The sequence below is a fragment of the Sorex fumeus genome, unplaced genomic scaffold (genome assembly GCF_029834395.1).
Source record: "Sorex fumeus unplaced genomic scaffold, SorFum_2.1 ptg000020l, whole genome shotgun sequence".
Taxonomy (NCBI): domain Eukaryota; kingdom Metazoa; phylum Chordata; class Mammalia; order Eulipotyphla; family Soricidae; genus Sorex; species Sorex fumeus.
In genome coordinates this window covers 5,791,249-5,812,923 of record NW_026606077.1, presented here as the reverse complement: position 1 = coordinate 5,812,923, position 21,675 = coordinate 5,791,249, and the positions used below count along the sequence as shown (strand labels likewise).

The window sequence follows — 21,675 nt, the reverse complement described above, 5'->3', positions numbered from 1 at the left end:
AATCAAAGGTATTGCCTGATCATTCAGAAATTTGGTCTAAATGGTAACAGATATGGCTTAATGATTTCCTGAACGGGTGTGTTACATGTGAAGTGTGTGTGTGTGCATGTGTTTGAGAGAGAGAGAGAGAGAGAGAGAGAGAGAGAGAGAGAGAGAGAGAGCATGTATTAAAAAATGTAGAGCACAAGATTTTTTTTTTCTTTTTGGGTCACACCCGGCGATGCACAGGAGTTACTCCTGGCTTTGCACTCAGAATTACTCCTGGCGGTGCTCAGGGGACCTTATGGGATGCTGGGAATCGAACCTAGGTCGGCGGTGTGCAAGGCAAACGCCCTACCCACTGTGCTATTGCTCCAGCCCCTAGAGCACAAGATTTAACATAGCAACTATTTTCAAGTGTCCAGTTCAGAGGTATAAAGTTCATTCACGCTGTGTAACTACTATTGATTTCCGATTTTTTTTTTAAACATATCAAACTGCAACTCTCAACCCACTTAACAATAATTCCAGGTTCCTCCTGGAGGTAACCACCATTCTATTTTTATATATTTTCTATTTTTTTTCCAAAAAAACTTTTCCAACTCTTGGTACCTCACACCAGAGCCCTCATATTCTATTTGCATTTTGTACCTGGCCCATTTCCCTAAGCATCGTGCCTTTAAGGTTCATTCCTGTTGTAGTCGGAGTCAGAATTCCCCTCCTTTTTATAAAACTGATCAATCTTCCATTGTCTGTCTATGCATATTTTGTTTATCCATTCACCCACTGATGACTGTTTGGGTATTTTATTGTATTTTGGTTTTTAGTTCATACCTGGCAGTGCTCAGTTACTCCGGGCTCTGCACTCAGGAATCACTCCTGGCTGTCCGTGGGGGACCATATGGGATGTCGGGGATCAAACTCAAGTTGACTGTGTACAAGACAAGTGCCCTACCCTCTGTACTGTCTCTCTGGCCCCCGAGTCTTCATTTTAGAAAGAATGTGTGCAGTTTTAAGATATTGGATTAAAAAAAAAGATATCGGACAGTTAGGACTATGGTGTGCAGTTTTAAGATGTTGGAAGCATTTCCTGAAAATAATGTCTCTGGGAAATCCAGATCTTCCTCAACTTAGCACTTGGGGCTGACAAACCAGAAAGCTGTGGCTCGTCCAATTTCCCTGTTCCTTCCCAAGTGCCCCCTGAATTTTTGCAGGGCTTTCCTTCCCGATGAGGGTGACGAGGAATTGTATGCTCCCTCCATGAGATGCTAGCTTCGAAGGTCACTTTTATTAGTGTAGCTTTATATCTTCAATGGAGCCTGTGTTCTGACCTCTGCGCCCTATGAAGGCCTTGTACAGTCACCCCAAGGCATCTGAGGATAAGCAACGTGGGCTTCTTCCGACGGCCCAGCCTTGCTGCCTGCCCGGCTGTCCAGGTCTCCTAAGGTGAAGCTTGGGTCTCAGGCGGGAAGCTTGGAGATGAATTGGATGTGTGATAGGGGAAAAGGCCAGAGCACTGTTGACACTGAGCACCCTTGCCCCAGAGGGCCAACTGGAGGGACTCCGTGTCCCATTCCACCATGTGGAGCGTGAGCGCTCGTTCTAATGGCGGGTCTCCACTGATGAATGGCCTCTTGACTCCACCAGGACCACGCAGCTCTCAAGCGATCCATGGGAGCTGGAGGCAGGCGCCTGGCTGGGACCCCTCAAACCACAATCTGCCCAGCCCTAGGCAGAGGACTTTCCCTTGAGGCCTGGCGGACGCATGACTTGATTTGGGTTGGAATAGAGGGCAGAGTTGGCCAAGGAGCATGAGAGCCCCCTATCATTAGCCTACTGTGCATTCATCCACAAATCAAGTCGCCAGCCAAACCCAACCAAACTGGAGGGACAAAGCATGGCTATTAAGCTCTGGACCTTCTTACATCCAGTTCCTCGGCTCACCCTCCAGAAGTGCCACTGAGGAAAGATAGATGAGAAAGTGGTGACCCAAATGGGCTGCATTACAAGCAAACAATGTTGAATCAACAGTAGATTCCTTGTGGGATCACATAATTATTTACGTTTATAGCATTTTATTGTTGTTTTTCTCTCTTGCTATACAAACATTCCATAATCATCGTGGAAGCTTTCCAAAATCTCATTGAACAAAGTAAAGGAAAGAAAAAGTTGGCAAATTCCACCACAGGAGTTATGCATAGTCATTTTCAAGGCGTAGATATATTTTAAATTTAGCTATCTCTTGATTAAGGCGGACTTTTCCTGCAATAAAAGTGACCCACCTTCCTATATTAGAAAAAAAAAAGACCCACTGAAGTGCATATTTCAATGGGTTTAATTCATATAGTTGTATAACCATCAATGGTAGATATTCCCAGAATTCCTCCCCAAATTCTCTCATGCCAATCTGTCATCAACCTTCTCTCATCAACCCAGATAATCAGAATCTGATCCTCGAGTGTTCTTTGAAGTTATATGTGTGTAGCCTCTCAAGTCTGACTCACTTTGCCTGATGTTTCTGAGACTTATCCAGACTGTAGTGTGTACCTATAGTTTGCCCCTTCTTAAGTATTCCATCAGTGCCGATAGCACATTTTATTTGTCCATTCATCAATTGATAGACATTTAAATTTTTATCACTGTTTGTGAATTTATTATGAATAATGCTGAGATGGACATTCATATCCAAGTCCTTTATATGTTTTCGGTTATTTTTGGCAAGTGCCTAGGAGTGGGTTTGCTTCGATGTATGAAAAGTATATAGTTTAATGTGAGAAACTGAAAAAGTGTTTTTTTTAAAGCTGCTATGCTATTTTTCATTCTCATCAGCAGTCTGTGAATGCTTTGGTTGCTCTTTCTAAGACTTAGGTGCACAATCTTTAAGATTTCCCTGATATCTAGAGCTTTCTTAAGCAGTGACCTGGTTACCTGCAGAATGTCCAGGCAGTACTAAGTCTTTCTCATAACTTGTATTATAAAGTGTTCTCAATATGCTCTCAAGTGTTCTCAAATATATCCCTTTTACAATATGATTCAATTATAAAGGCTTTAGTATTAAAATTGACCTAAGGCTAGGAGGAACTTATCACTAATAAATACCTTGTAAACACAGTAAGAGTGGGCTTAAAGCATTGTAAGTGGATGCAGAGTGTGGTGGAGGTCAGAGGTCTATTTTAAGAGGTGGCTGGGAATGGTCTGAAGGTAGATGCACGTGAAATGGAAGTGAGTCTTGCACACATGAGAAAAGAACAGTCCTATAGGGGCTGGAGCGATAGTACAGGCATTAAGTTGTTTTCCTTGCACACAACCCACCCTGATTTGATCCCCCGCATCCCATACGGGTCAGGAGTAAGCCTTGAGCACCACTGGGTGAGCCCTCCCCGCTGATTTCCCCCTCCAAGAGAATATGTCTCACAGATAATATCTTATGCAAGCATTTTGAAATAGAAAAGGGATCTCTGAAAAAGGAATGAACGCATCTCAACCTGGTGCTGAATTTCAGTCATTATGTTTATGATCAACTCAGAACACTGCCTGGTTACCTGTAGAATGTCCGGGCAGTACTAAGAGCTTTTTGTCAGCTGTTCAGTCATTTATTTACTTCTTAGAACAGACCATCAGTTCCCTGAGGACAGGACCTATGTCTGTTTCACTCACCATTTGGATTCAGATAGGGACATTGCCTGGTACATGGGTAAATATACTCAAAAGTCCGTTAAGGGGCTGGAGCAATAGCACAGCGGGGAGGGCGTTTGCCTTGCACGGGGCCAACCCGGGTTCGATTCCCAGCATCCCCTATGGTCCCCTGAGCACCGCCAGGGGTAATTCCTGAGCGCAGAGCCGGGAGTAACCCCTGTGCATTGCCGGGTGTGACCCAAAAAGCAAAAAAAGTCCGTTGAATCAGGAAGGTGAATCTAAGCAAATATTTATTTAATTTATTCTTTTCTCCCTTTTTTTTAATTAGTGAAACACCATGAGGTACAGTTATAGACTTATACATTTTTGTGCTTGCGTTTCAGTTATACAATGATCAAGCACCCATCCCTCCACCAGTGCCCATCCTCCACCACCACGGGTCCCAGCATCCCTCCCAACCCCATCCTCCCCATCCCACCCTGCCTCTGTGGAAGGGCGTTCCCCCTTGTTCTCTCTCTCTCTCTCTCTCTCTCTCTCTCTCTCTCTCTCTCTCTCTCTTCTTTTGGGTACTGTGTTTTGCAAGAGAGACATTGAGTGGCAATCATGTCTGGTCTATAGACTACTTTCAGCATCAGCAAATATTTATTATTATTTTCGTATTTCAGATGGAAAAACCAAGTATCAAAGAAGTTAAGATCTTGTGGAAAGCCACCTAATGAGACTGCTGAATAGGAGACTCAAAGCTCCTTCCATCTGAGCAGTAACTTCAAATACTGTTTTTATTTTTCTTTTGGGGCCATACCTGGTGATTCTGAGGGCTACTCCCACCTCTGTGCTTAGTGGGCCACGTGGTGCAAGGGATCAAACTCTTGTCCTCTGCAGGCAAAGCATGTGGTCAGCCCATTGAGCCATCTATTTGGCCCCAGGAAACTCAGAATTTGGCAACTCCTTCTAGAATCGTGGGCTCCAGCTAGAGAGATAAGCAGGTAAGGTCCTTGCCTTGCATGTGGATGGTTCCAGTTTGATCCCCAGCGCTACTTACAGTCCCCTGAGCATTTCCAGGAGTGACCCCTGAGCCAAAGCTAGGAATAAACCCTGAGCACTGCCAGGTCTGTCCCCATCACACCTTAAAAAAAAGAGTGGGGGGGGGAGCTGGGGTGATAGTATAGCGGATAGGGCCTTTGCCTTGCACGTGGCCAACCTGGGTTTGATTCTCAGCATCCCATATGGTCCCCTGAAGTAGTAGAAGCCTGGAGTAGTTCCTGAGTACAAAGCCAGGAGTAACCCCTGTGCATTGCCAGGTGTGACCCAAAAAGCAAAAAAAAAGGAATGGTGAATTCTCCTTCCCATATTTGGGAAACTGAGGTTCAGAATAGAAGAGACTTGATGGCGACCCCTTTAATCCTAAAAATAAAACCAGCCAACCACAGGCTCCAGTCTGCTTTTTTGGACCTAGGACCACATTTCCATCACAGCCAGTGGCTTCCAAAGACTTGAAACGGAAGGAACGGGGCTGTTTAAGTAATAGGTATAAATTTAATTTCACCCAACACACCATCCAGCCCTCACGGCAGTCCTGGATGGAAAGAAATCAGGCCTCCCCTGCCTCTGCCTGTGGTCACTACAGGGGCAAAAGCTCCCCAAGTAGGTGTCTGCCCAAGTTGTTTGTGTTCTCTTGCTAGCTGCAAAACCCAGGCCTTTGGATCCCATCACCAACAAGTGCTGCTGTTGTCAAGCAAGCAAATGAATGTGGGTGGAAAATCCCAAGCTTAGTGATATTAGTGATATTCGTTCAGCCGGGGCAGGTCAATCAGTAAATCACTCTCTATTTGAGGAACAATCTCTCCCTGCCTCTCGGTCTTCCTCTCCTTGGGGAGGTTAGAGCTGCGGAGCCAGGCTGCTTCCTTGACATTTACATTTTGATCACCCCAAGGAAGAGAACGTATTTTACGTGTTTATGGTGCCATCTGTCCTCATCACCTCTCCTGCTCGGAATCACCTCCTTCAGTTTCCTCTAGAACAATGCATCTTAGCTTTTCCTTCTTGTAAGCCCCTGTTTTGACAGTGATATTTTTTCCTCAAAGTTATTGTCTATCATTTAATCTGGGTTGGGGATGGCTTCTGTTGAAGGTCTTGAACCATAACTGTGGAAATTTTGTGTGAGGCCAAGTTTTCAATCACCTGGAAAGCAAAGATTAGGAAAGAGGTTTGAATGTAGGCTTCGACCAAGATATTTTTGTATGTGACTCCAAGTATATAAAATAGGTGTTTAAATATACTTTTGCTCATCAGAAATCAAAATTCATTTCAAAAAAGATTTTTCATGACTCCGCACATTTAGTTCGGCAACGCCAGACAGGGTCTGACCCAGAGTTTGAGAAATTAGGCTCAGTTCCTGCCTTGGAACATTATTCTGTTACCCTATGATACAAATGATGAAAAAAGAGAAATGCATTATGATTTTTAAAAATGTTTTATTAGTGAAACACCATGAGGTACAGTTGTAGACTTACACCTTTTGGTGCTTGGGTTTCAGTTATACAACGATCCAGTACCCATCCCTCCACCAGTGCCCATTCTCCATCATTTACATTTTTTTAAAAACATTTTTGTTAGTGAAACACCATGAGGTACAGTTGTAGATTTACAAATTTTTATGCTTGGGTTTCAATTATACAATGATCAAATACCCATCCCTCCACCAGTGCCCATTTTCCACCACCACAGGTCCCAGCATCCCTCCCCCCCACCCCCATCCCACCCTGCCTCTGTGGCAGGGCATTCCCTTTTGTTCTCTCTCTCCTTTTGGGTGTTGTGGTTTGCAAAAGAGGCATTGAGTGGCAATCATGTTTGGTCTATAGTCTATTTTCAGCATGCTTCTCCCATCCTGGGAGGATCCTCCCAACACTCTTCATTTGGTGCTCCTTTCTCTATCTGAGCTCCCTTTTCCCCTAGCATGTGTGGCTGGCCTCCAAGCCATGGAGCAAAACTCCTGCCACTCTTGGGTGTTAGTCTCCTATTTTGTTACTTTATGTTCCCCAGATGAATGCCATCTTTCTAGAAATGCATTATGATTTGATGGAACTTTTTGCTTTCCATTGCATTTGTAGTTTTTAGACTTTTGTGTCTTTGCCTGTGGAAAGAAAAGAAGAGTTTCCAGGAAGAATGGTCATTCCCCCCAATCCAAAAAAGGAGATAACTTGTAGGTTATGTTATGTTACCACCCACAGACGTGAAGAATACTGATTTGACAGATGAGAAACTAAATTGGGTCAGTTTAACACATTTCCTTGATGTTCCCAACTCTCAGAAGTGGAGAAATCAAAGCAGATTTTCAGGTCTTGTAAATGTGAGCTGCAGCCTGCAGTGCTTTATACTACATGTGATTAACTTCTTGATCATGAGCAAATGTGACAACTTACCACTGTCCACTGTCCTCCCGTTGTCCACCGATTTGCTCGAGCTGGCCCAGTAATGTCTCCATTGTGAGGCTTCTTGTTACTGTGTTTGGCACATTGAATACTTCACGGCTAGCTTGCCAGGCTTTGCCGTGCGGGCGAGATACTCTCGGTAGCTTGCCGGGCTCTCCGGGAGGGGCAGAGGAATCGAACCTGGGTCGGCCGAGCCGGCCGGCCGCGTGCAAGGCAAACGCCCTACCGCTGTGTGTGTCATGTGCACATCAACACACTTAACGTCCATTGAGTATGAAAACAGGGTCCTCCCCACAGTCCCAGGAGGAGAAATAGAAAAAAAGAAAAATCAGGGCCAGAGAAATAGTTAAGAGGATAAAGGGCTTGTCTTGTCTGCAGCTCACTCCAGTTCAATCCCTGGCACTGCAGTCAGGAGTGAGTCCTGGGCACAGAGCCCAGGGTAAGCCCTGAGCACAGCCTGGTGAATATAGATGCTCAGGGCCCAGCCATGAAGAGCCATTAGACGACAGTCGTATAGAAGCTTTGTTAATATTATTATTGTTTATTTTTTAATTAAAATCGCCCTGAGATAGACAGTTACAAAGTTGTCCATATTGGGGTTTCAATCATACAATGTTCCAACACCCATCCCTTCGCCAGTTACATGTCCCATCACCAGTGTCCCCAGTTTGCCGCTTTCCACTCCCCAACCCCAGTGTGCCTCTAAGGCAGACATTTTTCATCTCTTTTCCTCTCTCTCTCTCTCTCGCTCTCTCTCATGCTCTCTCTCTTCCCTCCCCCCCCCCCACTGGTCATTATGGTTTGCAATCATGTACATCCCTTTATCTCCTTTTATCACTCTATTCTTGTTCAGAGTGATATTTCCAACTGTCATCGTCCTAGTGGTCCCTTCTCTATCCTAGCTGCCCAGTATAAGCTTTAGACGAGGCAATCGCAGATCACAGCCTCTCAGACCCCCCTCAGCCTCGAGTCCATGATGCCACACGGCCTTGCTTAACCTCCTTTCTCAGATCCCACTGTGGCGTCTCTTCTGTCGGCCTTTCTTGGAATATTGGTCTTCCTCAGGGTTCTGTCCCAAGCCTTCTGCTGCGTGTAATTTGTTTCTTTATCGAGACTCTACATATGTCCTTTACGTGATCTTCTATTCTCTCGTGTTTTCAATTGCCTAAATTGATGGTTTCAAATAACTTCTTTTTTTTCTTCTAAGGGGTAGGTATGTGGTAAAGTACTTGCCTCGCAGGTGTGAGGCCTCATGCTACATCCCGGGCAGCACAAAAAATAAGAAAGAAAGGAGAAAGAGAGCGAGAGAGAGAGGTAAAGAGGGAGGGATGGAGGGAGGGACAGAGGGAAGGAAGGAATGAAAGAAAGAAAGAAAGAAAGAAAGAAAGAAAGAAAGAACGAAAGAAAGATGGATGAAGGAAGGGAGAAAGGGAGAGAGTGGGGAAGAGAGGGAGAGGGAGAGAGGAGGAAGGAAGGAAGGAAGGAAGGAAGGAAGGAAGGAAGGGAGAGAGGGAGAGAGGGAGAGAGGGAGAGAGGGAGAGGGAGAAAGAAAGAAGAAAAGAAGAAAGGAAGGAAGGAAGGAAGGAAGGAAGGAAGGGAGAGAGGGAGAGGGAGAAAGAAAGAAGAAAAGAAGGAAGGAAGGAAGGAAAGAAGGAAGGAAGGAAGGAAGGAAGGAAGGGAGAAAAGAATTTCTCTCTTCTAAGTTCTAGGTCTCCTTCCTAGTTGTGCATCTCAACTTGGAGTTTCTTGTTTCCTCACCCTATATCTCTAAGAGTCTCTTCATTATTTCTCACGGACAATTCTGGGCCAAGTTTCCCTTGTGTCTTGGAGAACGGGCTATGCAAAGTCGTTCAATATGCTCCTGGCGCTAAATTCCCACTGTAGAATCCATTCTTTACCGGCTTCCTCTGCTCCATTCTACTTGTATTTTGTTTGTTTTTTGGAAGGGCCACACCTGGCAATGCTCAGGAGTTACTCCTCGATTCCAGTTACCGATTATGACTAATAACCTCGGGCTCAGCGATTTCATTCAGTTCTTTCTCTTCTCTGAAGGGATCAACATAGAAACTGCTTCCTGAATCGGGACTTCAGAATAGTATGCAGAACAGAGCCAGTGACTTGGACAAGTAACCCAAGACAGAAATAGAAGTCATAAAATGTGGGGAAGGAGCGGAAGAGCTGTCTGATTCTTTAGGACGAACCGACAAGAGAGTGCTTGGTGCAAGGAGCAGAATGTTTTCCTCTTTGGTTTTGGGACCTAGTGGAGGGCGGCAAAGGAACAGTAGCTTTTGGCCACTTAACAGGCAGGCAGTACATCATGTCGTTTGTGATTTTAGGACAAGAGGTTGGGAAACAGATTGTTAGTGGTGTGTCTTGGGTGCTTGTAGCTGCTTTTGACACAATAATGCAGGAGATGGGCTTCAAAAAGAATGGGCTGTTTCGTAAGTGGAGATGAATGGGAAAGAGAGAATCCATTAATACCAGAATTAGTAGAGACGAGAGTAGCAACTGCATCGCTCATGTCCAACTAGTAAAGGATAGAAATTGAGAAATGGCTCGTGTCTCAGGGCTGATTAAGTCTAACTCAGCCTCAGGACAGAGAACAGATAAAGGGAATGAGTAGCGTGGCACCCTCAAAGTGCTCTGCTGGATAAAATGACTTGGGATAAATCGATGAGAGCATCGTTCTCTAGGAAACGCGTGCTTTGCTCAAGGTAGCTAGGCAAGTGTGCCAAGAGAGAGAGAGAGAGAGAGAGAGAGAGAGAGAGAGAGAGAGAGAGGCAAGCCCACCTACGTGCCGTGGCTGGTATGCACAGCTGGCTAGAATTGGATAGGTAAAACACTAGCAGTTAAATCCAATTTTTTTTTCTTTTTGGGTCACACCCGGTGATGCTCAGGGGTTACTCCTGGCCCATGCACTCAGGAATTACTCCTGGCAGTGCTCGGGGGACCATATGGGATGCTGGGAATCGAACCTGTGTCGGCCACGTTGGCTGCGTGCAAGGCAAACGCCCTACCTGCTGTGCTGTCGCTCCAGCCCCTAAATCCAAGTTTTTAACGCATTAACTCCAGAGAGTACCTGCAGTGGTTCACACTTGAATGTGGTTTAAAGAACAGAAATGGCAGCTCTGGCGTCAATGTGTTTTAAAGAGAGGTGTGTGCAGGGATGCGGGGGTCGGGGACGGGGCTGGAACAATAGTATAGCAGGTAAGGTGCTTGCTTTGCACAGAGCCAACATGGGTTTGAGCCCTGGCATCCCGTGTGATCCTCTATCATTGCCAGGAGTCTTGAATGCAGAGCCAGGAATAACCCCTGAGCTTCACTGCATGCGGCCCAAAAGTTCAAATTGAATTAAAAAATTTAAAAAGAGAAAGAAAACTGTAGGGTCAGAGACAGTACAGCAAGAATGGCAAGCAAGATGTCCTGTGTGCAGTCAATCTGGGTCCAATCTCCAGCACTGCATAGAGTCCCCCAAACATTGACTGATCCTGAGTGCCTGGAGTGATCCCTGAGTACAGAGCCAGGAGTAAGCTGGGAACACCGCTGGGCATGGCCCCAAACCAACAATTTTTTAAAAAAAAAAAAAAGAGGGAGATGTTTAGAGATGATTCACCGGCCTGGTTAAAAGGCTATGAATGCTCAAGAACAAGTTTGGGGCTCTGAATTTCTGTGGCCATGAAGTAAGGAGAGAAAGCTACTCCGCCTGCAAGGAGAATTTTATTTCCTTATGTGGCCAGTGAAGCGTAATTGAGAAGAAAAGGGCCTTTCAAGTCAGGAGCCAAGAACAAGTACTGGCGGCTAATCTGTGCTTGAACTTCATCAAGGACTATTTTCTTCTCTTTTCTTGGGTTTTCGGCCACCTGTGCTCAGGGGTTACTCGTGGCTCTGTGCTAAATGATCACTCCTGGCAGGCTTGGACGAGGACCCTATGGGACGCCAAGGATTGAACTGAGGTCAGCTGCATGCAAGGCAAGCTTCCTATCCCCTGTATCATTACTCTGGCCCCTAACTTTGCAGTTCTAAGAACCCGTAGTGGTTGTGTGCCTCCCAATCTTCCGGATGAGTCACAGGGCTTATTTCTGTCTTTATCCTCTCTTTGTCTTGTCATTTCACATTAAGCATAGATGTGCAAGGCAGTAGAAGGCTTTTATTTTATTTTTATTTTATTTAAATTTCATTAGTCTTTGGAGCAAGAGGTATTATCTGGGCATGGTACAGAAATGATCGTGAGCACAGACGATGGCCACAGTGTGTTAGAGAAAGTTGTTGTACACTTGAACATTTTCAGATTACTCCCATAATATCCCTGCCGGTCGCAGATGACATCACACATGAGATAATCTGGGGAGAGGCCAGTTCTAGAGAACATAAGGGCGGAGCCGGAGGAAACGAACAGGGGTCACGGTGCTTGTCTCGCAGGTGCCAACCTGTGTTTGTTCTCCAGCCCCACCTATGGTCACCTGAGCACTACCAGAAGTGATCCTGAGCGCAGAGCCAGGAGTGAGTCGACCCTGAGCATTGTGGGTGGCCCAACCCCCCAACCCTCCACACGCATACGTGCAAGGAAAATGTGGTCAATGATGATTAAAGTCAAGATATTAAAAGAAACGAAGGCAAAGAATGGGAAATGAATAGCCAGGAAAGCAGGAGGAACGGGAAAGAAAAGAGTACCCAATTTGGTCAACCACAGCAAAGGCCAAAGAATACAAACTGCCGGAAAGACGCTGTTGAGTTTGATCACAGAGAGAAGATACTGTTCAAGAACAAATGGGCTAGGGGCTGGAGTTATAGTACAGCAGGTAGGGTGCTTGCCTTGCATGTGGCCGACCTGGGTTCGATCCCCGGCATCCCATATGGTACCCCCAGCCCCACCTGGAATGACCCTTGAGCACAGAGCCAGGAGTAAGTCCTGAGTACTGCTGGATGTGACCCCCCAAACAAAACAAACAACAAATAACAGTTGGGCTCATCCTTTCCAAAACTAAATACTTTCCAGAGTATTTCCGCCTCTTTTTTATTAATTCAGGTGTTATTTAGTCCAGCAAAGAAAGATCCATTAAACATGAATTCTAGGCCAGGTACTGTGCTAGGCCTCTAGAGGACATAAACACAACAAGACCAACAGAACTTGGGTCTGTGGGTCTCCCCACCCAAGCCAACAGGGAAAGTTACAAAGCACAAACTTATGCCCCTGCAAAGTTAGGTCTTGGCATTTTATGAGGGTTGGTACTGATTGGGCCTCTGAGCACATTCAATAAATCAAGGGTGAATATGCGAGTCCAGAGGTCAATGAGACTTTAATATCTTGCTCTGAGTTGGCAGAAAGCAAAAGGGAGAGTGTAGTACACATTATTGCATCACCTCGGTCTGTCCCTAAGTTAGTCACAGATGAAATTCTGGGTTTTTCCAAGAAAATGTGTTGTGAGCTCAAAGGCAGGCAACTGAATGAGATGGATTCTCTCAGAACATCAGAAGAATAGTCACTTAAAAACCTCTGAACTGGACCTGCCATAGTATTCACTCTATCACAGTCCCTTTGAGTAACACATTGTGCTTGAATCACAGTAAAGTGGGCAGTTAGTGTTGGAAAGGTCAGTCTTAAAATGAATGGGAGCCTGGATGGAGACAGGGGCTCTGAATGAACGGAGCCTGGATGGGGACAGAGGAGGAACACTTTTCCAATAAGAAAATGACCCTATGTTTCCATTTAACACAGGGTGCATTTCGTTTTACAATCGCTGCTACTGTTTTAGGGAAAAATCTGAAATTAAAATGGCACGTTATCCTTGATGCCATAAAGGGAAGAAAAAAAAAAACCAAGATTATTTAAAGAAACCCAGACCATCACACATTAAAAAAAAAACTAAGTATTTTAAAAAATCATTAATCAAATTCGTGAACAATCATTTTCTACTTCATAATTAGGATTTTTCAATATCTGCGTGGGGAGACAGTGATGGGAATAGGTCAGCAGCTTCCATCAGACTAGCTTTTGGGGTCTGTCCTGACAGCACGAGGCAGGAGGAGAAAAACAAGCTCCAAGGAGTTTACACCCGAGACAAAACACGCTCAGGGGACACTGAGCTCAGCCTGGACTCTCCCAGTGATGCCATCCGAAGTCCCTGGAGACCTGGGGTGGGTGGCGCAAGGAGGGAGCCGACCAGGCTCTTGCTCCAACGCAGGTCATCGCCCCGACAACCCCCGCAGCCCGTTTCTCCCCCCGGTCCCCAAAAGGGCCGGAGGCGGCAGGTTCCACGTTTCCAACCGACTCTGCTCCAACGACACTGTGCAAATTGCAGAAGCAGAGGGTCCCTGAACCCTCGCCCGAGTCAAGGCATTTCCCCGCCACGAGCAGGAGGGGAGAGCCACGGGGGGAGTGGGGGGGTTTCCCGGCGAGCGTGGTGGCGGCGAGGTCAGCTCCCAAGCGGCCCGAGCCGGGGACCTGCGCGCCCACCCGCCGCCACCAGGGCCCAGAGGCGACCGCGCGGCCGGGGCAGCGCCAGCCGCCAGCAGCCACGTGGCTCAGCCCGGGAGCCGGGGGGCGGGGCGGGGCCGGTCGTGGGCGGGGCCGCGGGCGGGGCGGGCCGGTCGTGGGCGGGGCCGGGGGCGGGCCCGGCGGGCGGGGCGGGGCCTCGCGGCCTGCGCCTGCGCGCGCGCGCGGTGGGCCGGGCGGCCGCCTTAAAGGCGCGGGCGGCGCGGGCCGGGCCCCGCATTGCGCCGGCGCAGAGGCTCGCGACCCGCGTGCGGGCTGCGGGCGGTGCGGGGCTGCGGCATGGACGGCTTCAGCAGCGAGGAGCGCGCCGCGTCGCTGTCGGCCGAGTACCGCGTCTTCTTCAGTGAGTGCGGACCCCGGCCCGTCCGTCCATCCATCGCCCGCCCCGCCCGGCCGGTCCCTGCGCGGGGGCGGCGGGCGCCGCGTCCCCGGGGGCGGCGGGTCGCGCGGCCCCGGCCCCGCGGATCTGGGGGCTTCGCAGGGCCCGGGGCGGGGCGGGCCGCCGCGGGGACCCTCGGGCGCACCCGGGAGGCGCGGCCCAGCTCGCTCCTCCCTCCCCTCCCTGCGCAGGCGGGGAAACTGAGGCCCGGAGCAGCCGCGGCCGCTGGGGACGCCGCTTGTGGTTCAGCTGGTAATCGATCGGCTGGTATTGATCGGCATCGAGCCGCGTGCAGCGGGGCGGCGCGGGTGGGGCTCGGCCCTCGCGGGGCGCCCGGCGCGCGTGGGGGGCGCAGCAGGCCCGGGAGCCGCCGCAGCCCAAGGGCTTGTCCGTCTTGCGTCCACTCCGCCCCAGCCACGGGGGGTCGATCGATGGGGATGCCGGGGGCGGGGGGCGCAGAAAAATGCGTCCCCGAGGCCTCTCTGTTGCTCATCCCTTGGCCGGTGCTGCTCGGAAGGAGGGGGGCAGGTGCCGGGGTTCTTGGAACACTGCCCGGATGATGGAACCCCCCTGCAAAAGCGACCTGGTGTGGGTGGGCGGGCGCGAGGAAATGGGGCGCGACCCCCGAAGTGGACCACCACCTTGAGGATGAGGTTGCAGTGGGAATCCAGGAAGGGACGCGCTCCCCGGCTCGTTTCTAATTCACCGGCGAGGGCTGGTGCAGGAGCTCCTGATGACTAATTCACAGAACTGATTGAGGAACCGGGCCAGGAGAGCAAACGTACTCCTTGACTTTGGCACTGCATGCAGTAACAGCGTTTTATCAGATGGAACTCTCTGGAACTGTAGAAAGGTCAATAATTAGAACTGACTCTAATTAAATGGATTTTTTTCCCCTTTAGTTTGCAATGCCCGGAATGAAGCCCAGGACCTCACATACACAGATGCAAGAAGCGCCCTATGGCTCAGCCGCATCCCTGGACTCCAAACATTTTTTTTTGGTTTTGTTTTGGGGCCGCGTCCAGCAGTGCTTGAGGCTCACAAGTGGTTCTGTGCTCAGGGATCACTCCTGGCTGGCCCATACGGGGCTAAGGGGCTGCATATCAGCCAGGCAGGTGCCCTACTTGAGTCCTCAACTTTTTTTTTTTTAATTACAAATTTCTTAGATTCAAACTAAAAAAAAAAAAAGGAGAAGCAGCACTATGTAATGTGCATGTGGCTGGCCTGGGTTCGATCCCCATCACCACATATGGTCCCTTGAGCACAGAGCTGGGAGTGAGACCCGGGCACTGCCAGGTGTGACCCCCAAACCAGAGAAAAACAACCGAACCAAGCATAAAAACCCCAAACCCTATGTACACAAGCTAATCCCTTTCTTTTTTTTTTCTTTTTGGGTCACACCCGGTGATGCTCAGGGGTTACTCCTGGCTCATGCACTCAGGAATTACTCCTGGCGGTGCTCGGGGGACCATATGGGATGCTGGGAATCAAACCCGGGTCCACCATGTTGGCTGCGTGCAAGCCAAATGCCTTACCCGCTGTGCTATCGCTCCAGCCCTGCTAATCCCTTTCAAACTGGTAGTAGGTTGGGGTTTAAAGTCACAGTCCATGTGAAGGCACCCACTCAGGGGTCAATTTCGCCTAATCTGCTTTGGGTTTTAAATGTGAAGGCCGGTAAAGTGGACAGAGCCTTAGATTGCCTGATGAGTTAGCAAAGACGTTTCAAAATTACTTTTCTGGATATGGTAGTTAAGTCTCTAGACTACACAAATTACCTGGGGAAGTGTTACAACTTGATTATCCTTAAGAAGAAGAACCAATGTGGGTATGTCTTCTTGTCACTCGTTTGAATCAAAGGAGTATTATAAAATTCAGCCGATTGGTCCCCTCCCTCCTCTCTAAACCCAGGTATCCTATTAGTCCTGTAAACTCTTAACCCATAGAAGATCAGTCCCAAACAATTCGATAGCCCCTTGCTTATCAGGCGCTAGGCCGAGGGCTGCAAAGGTGCTCGGGGCCAGGCTGACAGTTCTAGCAGTTCGTCCAGTTAAAGAGATGTGGGACTGGAGCCAAGTACCAGTACTTTCCTTATACGTGACTGACCCAGGGTCGATCCCGGGAGTGCCACCCGGAGTGATGCGGCGCCAGGCGTACCCCCTGGGCATCACCAGGTGCGGTCCCAAAACAAACCAAAATAGGATTCGTAGGATGAAAACTAAACCTAGCGTTGCAGAAAGGTGAAAGGTTGACGAGTACAACCAGTTCTTCTGATACGGGAATACAATCGTAGTATAAACCATGCCTTCTTTATCATTCTGGGGAGTGCTGTTGATAATGCAGGAAACTGTGGGAGCCAAGGGTATAGAGAAATCTTAGTACCCTTCAGTTTTATTGTAAACAAAAACTACTCTTTAAAAGAAATCTTTTCCAAACGTGCACTTCAGGCCAAGGAGGTCGCTGAAGAGTCGAGCACATACTTCGCTTTCAGGAGGTCCAGATTCAGACCCCAGGACCTCATGGTTCCCCAAGCACTGAACAGGGAGTGACCCCGAGCACCGTTGGGTGAAACCCCCCATCCCTCAAAAAAACATACTTCACAGAACTTAGCCCTCCAAAGTAATAACTTGTTTTATTTTGCAGAAAATGGAAAAGGACAATATATATCTCCATTTCATGATGTTCCCATTTACGCTGATAAGGTAAGGTCCCTTATCTCTTAAACATTGTCTCTTAAATCAGCCTTGGCCAGTGCTCAGAATGTTTCACTGTGCTGTGAGTGAGACATCAGCTTCAAGTTCAAATTATTTGGTGAAAGAAGCAGTTATATAAATTGGAGAAGGCGTGGAGGTACAGAGAAGCAAATGTTTGAAAACTGCATTGGTTAAAAAAAAAATATATATATATATATATATCATTGGTCTTTCTGCCATGTGTAACTTGGCACTGAAGTCTTGGTATTTCACTAGTGGTTTCAAAATTAACCAGGTAACTGACACAAAATTTGGGCTCTGGAATATTTGTTAAACAGTGAAAACACAGGGAGGATAGTAAAGGAGTTATGGCACTTTCCTGGCTTGAGGCCGGCCCCCAGTTTAAGCACAGAGCTGGGGGTGGTCCCCAAGCTCTTGGATGTGGCCTAAACAGCCCTCCCGTTGGCCCCCGACCCCAAAATAAACCAAAAAAAAAAAAAGTGAAAGTGGTGTTAGTAAAGGTATGTGCACACAAACTTCTGAAAAGAAATGCCAGTCCCCACACCCACACTTGAGCTTAAGAAATCTAATGTTAGCACAAATAGGTGTAACCGTAATTGCTAAGAAGCCCTCCCTGAGGAAGAAATGTCCGAAGCTCTGTATTCCTACCAACTTGTAGACTTGCCAGTGACTTTTTTTTTTTCTTTTTGGGTCACACCCGGCATTGCACAGGGGTTACTCCTGACTTATGCAGTCAGAAATCACTCCTGGCGGTGCTCGGGGCACCCTATGGGATGCTGGGAATCGAACCCGGGTTGGCCGTGTGCCAGGCAAACGCCCTACCTGCTGTGCTATTGCTCCAGCCCCGCTGGTGACTCTCGATGGTCTTATTTTCATGTTTGTCTTTGTTTCTGTTTCCTATTCTTTTCAGAAAGTGCATCTCTTATTTGCAGAAGTGCCAATTGTTCTCTATCCCTTCCAGTCTCCTTCCAGCAGACACCTCTCTGCATCCGGGATCGGCCACTAGTTCACAGGACACGTGTCCGATTCTCTGTCCTGAAAGAAAAGAAAAGGTTTCTTTTCTCTCAGCAGGAGATCTTGACTTTTGAAGGCACATTTTTATTTTTAACCGGTGAAAGCTATTAGGTTGTTAATCTTCCTGAGCTAGATCTTGCCACCTAATCTCTGTGTGGATCACTCTCTTAATAGCATCTAGGTCAATCGTAGGGATGAGCTCGCACCCTTGTTCCTGCCAGGCTTTGCTGTTGTTCTGTGCTTGACCCGCGAGGTGAGGAAAGAGGGTCATCGTGCTCCACCTGGAAGTTTTCCTGCAATTGGGTACTAACTTTTGGACAGCGACCAGGAACCAAACTTGCTTCCCTGGGGTTGCCTCAGGAGCCCTTACTGGAGACCACCAGTTATGTGCCCCCAAGACCCGAGGGGCCGCTAATTGGCATGTGCTCTCCTGGGGGGCTCTTGAGCTTGTATTAATTCAGATTTGTTAACGTTGATGGGAAAGCAGGCTCCTTCTTGTTGAACCGATGTGTAGGTGGCTGAATTACCTGATTACCTGGTGTGTGACTAGTATGTGTATCCAAGGACCTGACAGTTACCTCAGACCCGGCCTTGCTATACAGATATGTTCAGAAAGGAAACTGTGTTCTTGACATAGGTGTTCTTTTTTGGTGTTTGTACGTCTTTGTCTGTTGGAGCCGACCTTACAGACTCATGGGTTATGAACATCAGAACCTTATTGTTTACTTAGACATGTGGAGTCTGACTGCCCAGGACAAGGGCATAGTAGAACTGGGTGCGGGCCTGTTTCTGGGGGAGACATTTTACTGTGTAAAAAGTAGAAGACGGGGCTGGAGAGATAGCACAGCGGGGAGGGCGTTGGCCTTGCACGCGGCCGACCCGGGTTCGATTCCCAGCATCCCATATGGTCCCCTGAGCACCGCCAGGAGTAACTCCTGAGTGCAGAGCCAGGAGTAACCCCTGTTCATCGCCAGGTGTGACCCCCCAAAAAAAAAAGTAGAAGAGGTTTCTCCGTGGAGCTTCTGTTGTAAGCCATTAATCCCTCTCTGGGTTCATGTTTAGTCATTTCTCAAAGGTCCCACGTACTGACTCTGCTTCCCCTTCAACGTTTAGAATTCAGCAAAAATAAATCTGGGGTGGGAGAGAGACTGGACTTACACGTGACTGGGCTGTATTCTGGCTCCAGACCCTAAGGATAGCAACAATTGTGGTGTCTAATCTTAGTGCTATTTCCGGTCACCTCCAGGAAGAAACTGAAAGTACGCTTGGGTGTTGTGTAAAACGTCTGCGACTAGATTTCTCTGTGCCCTGAAGGTTTGTGTCCATAATCTAGGCTTATGCAAATGAAAATCCTTCCTTCATACCACATAGGTGGGCTCCAGTGCATAGCCTTGGGCACAGTTTAGCAGTGGTCTAGGCGGCAGTGATCCTTAGCACCCCAGATTCTTGCTGAGGGGCAGGAATAAATCTTTTATTTAAAGTTTAGTATATACAGAACCCCAGGGTGTGGAACCCAGATATTATTTGGGATATAGTCTAAACAGAAGATCTTAATAATTCAGGTTACAGAAGAGCGCAACTTAAAAAAAAATCCTAGTGCAATTAAGTTTGTGTAAATACGGGGCCAGAGGGAGGACAGAGGGTAAGCTTTTTCCTCACAAGCAGCCAACCTGGGTTCTATCCCTGGCACCCCATGTGGTTCCTCAAGCCCTGCCAGGAGTGAGCCCAGAGCCAAGGAGTAAGCCCTGAGCACCTCGTGGTGTGGCCCCAAACCAAAATTTAAATACAAGACTTTTCTGCTAATATCAGTCATTTGCAGGATGGTCAGGCAGGGAAGGTGCCTCTAACACAGTTTAGTCAGCTCTGTGAGGGACGGGAAAACACAGATTTGATCCCACTTTGATCTCATGGATTTGCATTTGATTTGGTAAATATGCCATAGGCATCAGCAGAGCCTGTTCTGGCCTGGATTATTTGCAGACCTGCGGGGGGAAGGAAGGCAGAGGCCAGGGCTGCCCAGAGTTTTGTAAATTGTAGGCGTGTCCTTGGTGCTGGGTCTATTTGGGGACTGAACGTAAAAACAGCTGTGTCTTCCAGCAAGAAACTATTTGACATAGCAGAAGTGTAAGAAGTTTAGAACAGAGTATGAAATTCTCAGTAGGTGCAACTTTTATCTAAATCCTTAGTTGCTCAAAGAGCGTGGCTTGATTTTTCATTTCAGAAATTCCGTGTTCTTCTAGTGCAGATCTTAAGCCCCCACATACATCTAATTTAAAAGAACCAAAGATAAATTGTATTTGTTTTGTTTTTGTTTTGCGGCTACTCGGTGGTGTTCAGGACTTACTCCTGGCTCTATGCTCAGAGATCACTCCTGGTGGGGCTCGGAGGACCATCTGGGGTGCCAGGAATCGAACCTGGGCCAGCACCCTGTACTGCCCCAAATTACACAACAGAAAAACAGAGTATCTGAAGTTTAAAATCCTTTAAGCTTCACAGAACAGAGACAACAAGAGAAGAGTCAGTTAGCTTGAAAATAAAGAGCTCCCATTATTATTATTGTCCTCCTCGTCACAGTTTGTTTTGCAAGTACCTCCTGACTCCCAGTGGGCTTCATTTCTTTTAATTAAAGGTCCAACGGGGGGCTGGAGCGATAGCACAGCGGGTAGGGCGTTTGCCTTGCACGCAGCCGACCCGGGTTTGATTCCCAGCATCCCATATGGTCCCCTGAGCACCGCCAGCTGTGATTCCTGAGTGCATGAACCAGGAGTTACTCCTGTGCATCGCCGGGTGTGACCCAAAAAGCAAAAAAAAAAAAAAAAAAAAAAAAAGGTCCAACGGTCTTTCTTTATGGGCAGGGTTAGTGGTGGTGCGTCCCTTCACTGTCGGAACGGTCCCCCTCTGAATCAGAGTGCTCACCTGGCGGGGTGGTTTCTGCTGATCCTCTTGCGGATTTTTTCTTCTGTGTGACTCTACTTTTCTCTTGCAGTGGTTCGAAGTGCCTTAACAGGTTTAAACTGTTGGGTGGTTATAATTACATAGCCACGTGTTATAATTACACATAACCGTAAGAAGCCCTTTAATTGTACTGTGTCTTGGTGAGACTGGGTTTGTTTCCTTGTTCTTCAAGTCTTTCAGCTTCCTACCAGCAGATGCCTAGATCTGTCCTCTATGTGGCAAAGTTGCCGGCTGTTATTTCTTCAAATAAGGATTCCGACTTTGGTCGGAAAATGGCTCAGAGCGCTAGAACATGAGCTTTGGATGTGGGACAACCAGGTTTGATCCTTGGTACCATCAGGCTCTTGAGTACTGGAAGTGACCCCTGAGCACTGAGGTGGAGCTCCTGAACACTATTGGGTGTGGCCCCCAGAGACACCCTCCTCCCAAACCACTGCAAAAAAAAACCCAGTATGTTCTTACTCTTCTCATAGATCTAGATATCGCCATAGAATACCAATGGCATGTTTGTCATTCTTCTCGATGTGATCCCAGATTGCTTTCAGGCTGTCTTCACTGTTCTTTATTTTTTTATTTTGGTTTTGGGCCCATACCTGGCAGTGCTCAGGGAGGCTTACTCCTGACTTGGTGCTCAGGGGTCACTCCTGCCGGTGCTCAGGAGATCAAACATGCCACCCCATGGAACCACATGCAAGGCAAAATGCCCTACCCTAACTGCATTGTTTGTTTGTTTTTCTCTTTATCTTTTTTGTTGTTGTTTTTGGGTGCCGGGGACTTCTCCTGGCTCTGCTCTCAGGAATCACTCCTGGTGGTGCTGGGGGACCCTATGGGATGCCGGGGATTGAACCCTGGGTCAGCCGTGTGCCAGGCAAGCACCCTCCCCACTGTGCTTTTGCTCCGACCCTATCTCTTGGTTTTTTTTTTTGCTTTTTTTGGGGGGGGTCACACCCGGCGATGCTCAGGGGTTACCCCTGGCTCATGCACTCAGGAACTGCTCCTGGCGGTGCTCGGGGGACCATATGGGATGCTGGGAATCGAACCTGTGTTGGCCATGTTGGCTGCGTGCAAGGCAAACGC

The 21,675-nt window shown here is 48.0% G+C and overlaps 2 protein-coding genes across 2 annotated transcripts in view; both read left to right on the top strand.

Annotated features, from left to right (window-relative positions):
* SAR1A (secretion associated Ras related GTPase 1A) overlaps positions 1-21,675 on the top strand; it is a 94,406-nt gene that overhangs the window by 6,805 nt on the left and 65,926 nt on the right. The window lies entirely within an intron of this gene.
* PPA1 (inorganic pyrophosphatase 1) overlaps positions 13,759-21,675 on the top strand; it is a 30,844-nt gene continuing 22,927 nt past the window's right edge. The window contains exons 1-2 of the mRNA XM_056113387.1: positions 13,759-13,882; positions 16,559-16,617. Of these exons, the coding sequence (XP_055969362.1) occupies positions 13,819-13,882; positions 16,559-16,617 (123 nt within the window). The 5' untranslated portion in view covers positions 13,759-13,818. The remainder of the gene's footprint in view (positions 13,883-16,558; positions 16,618-21,675) is intronic.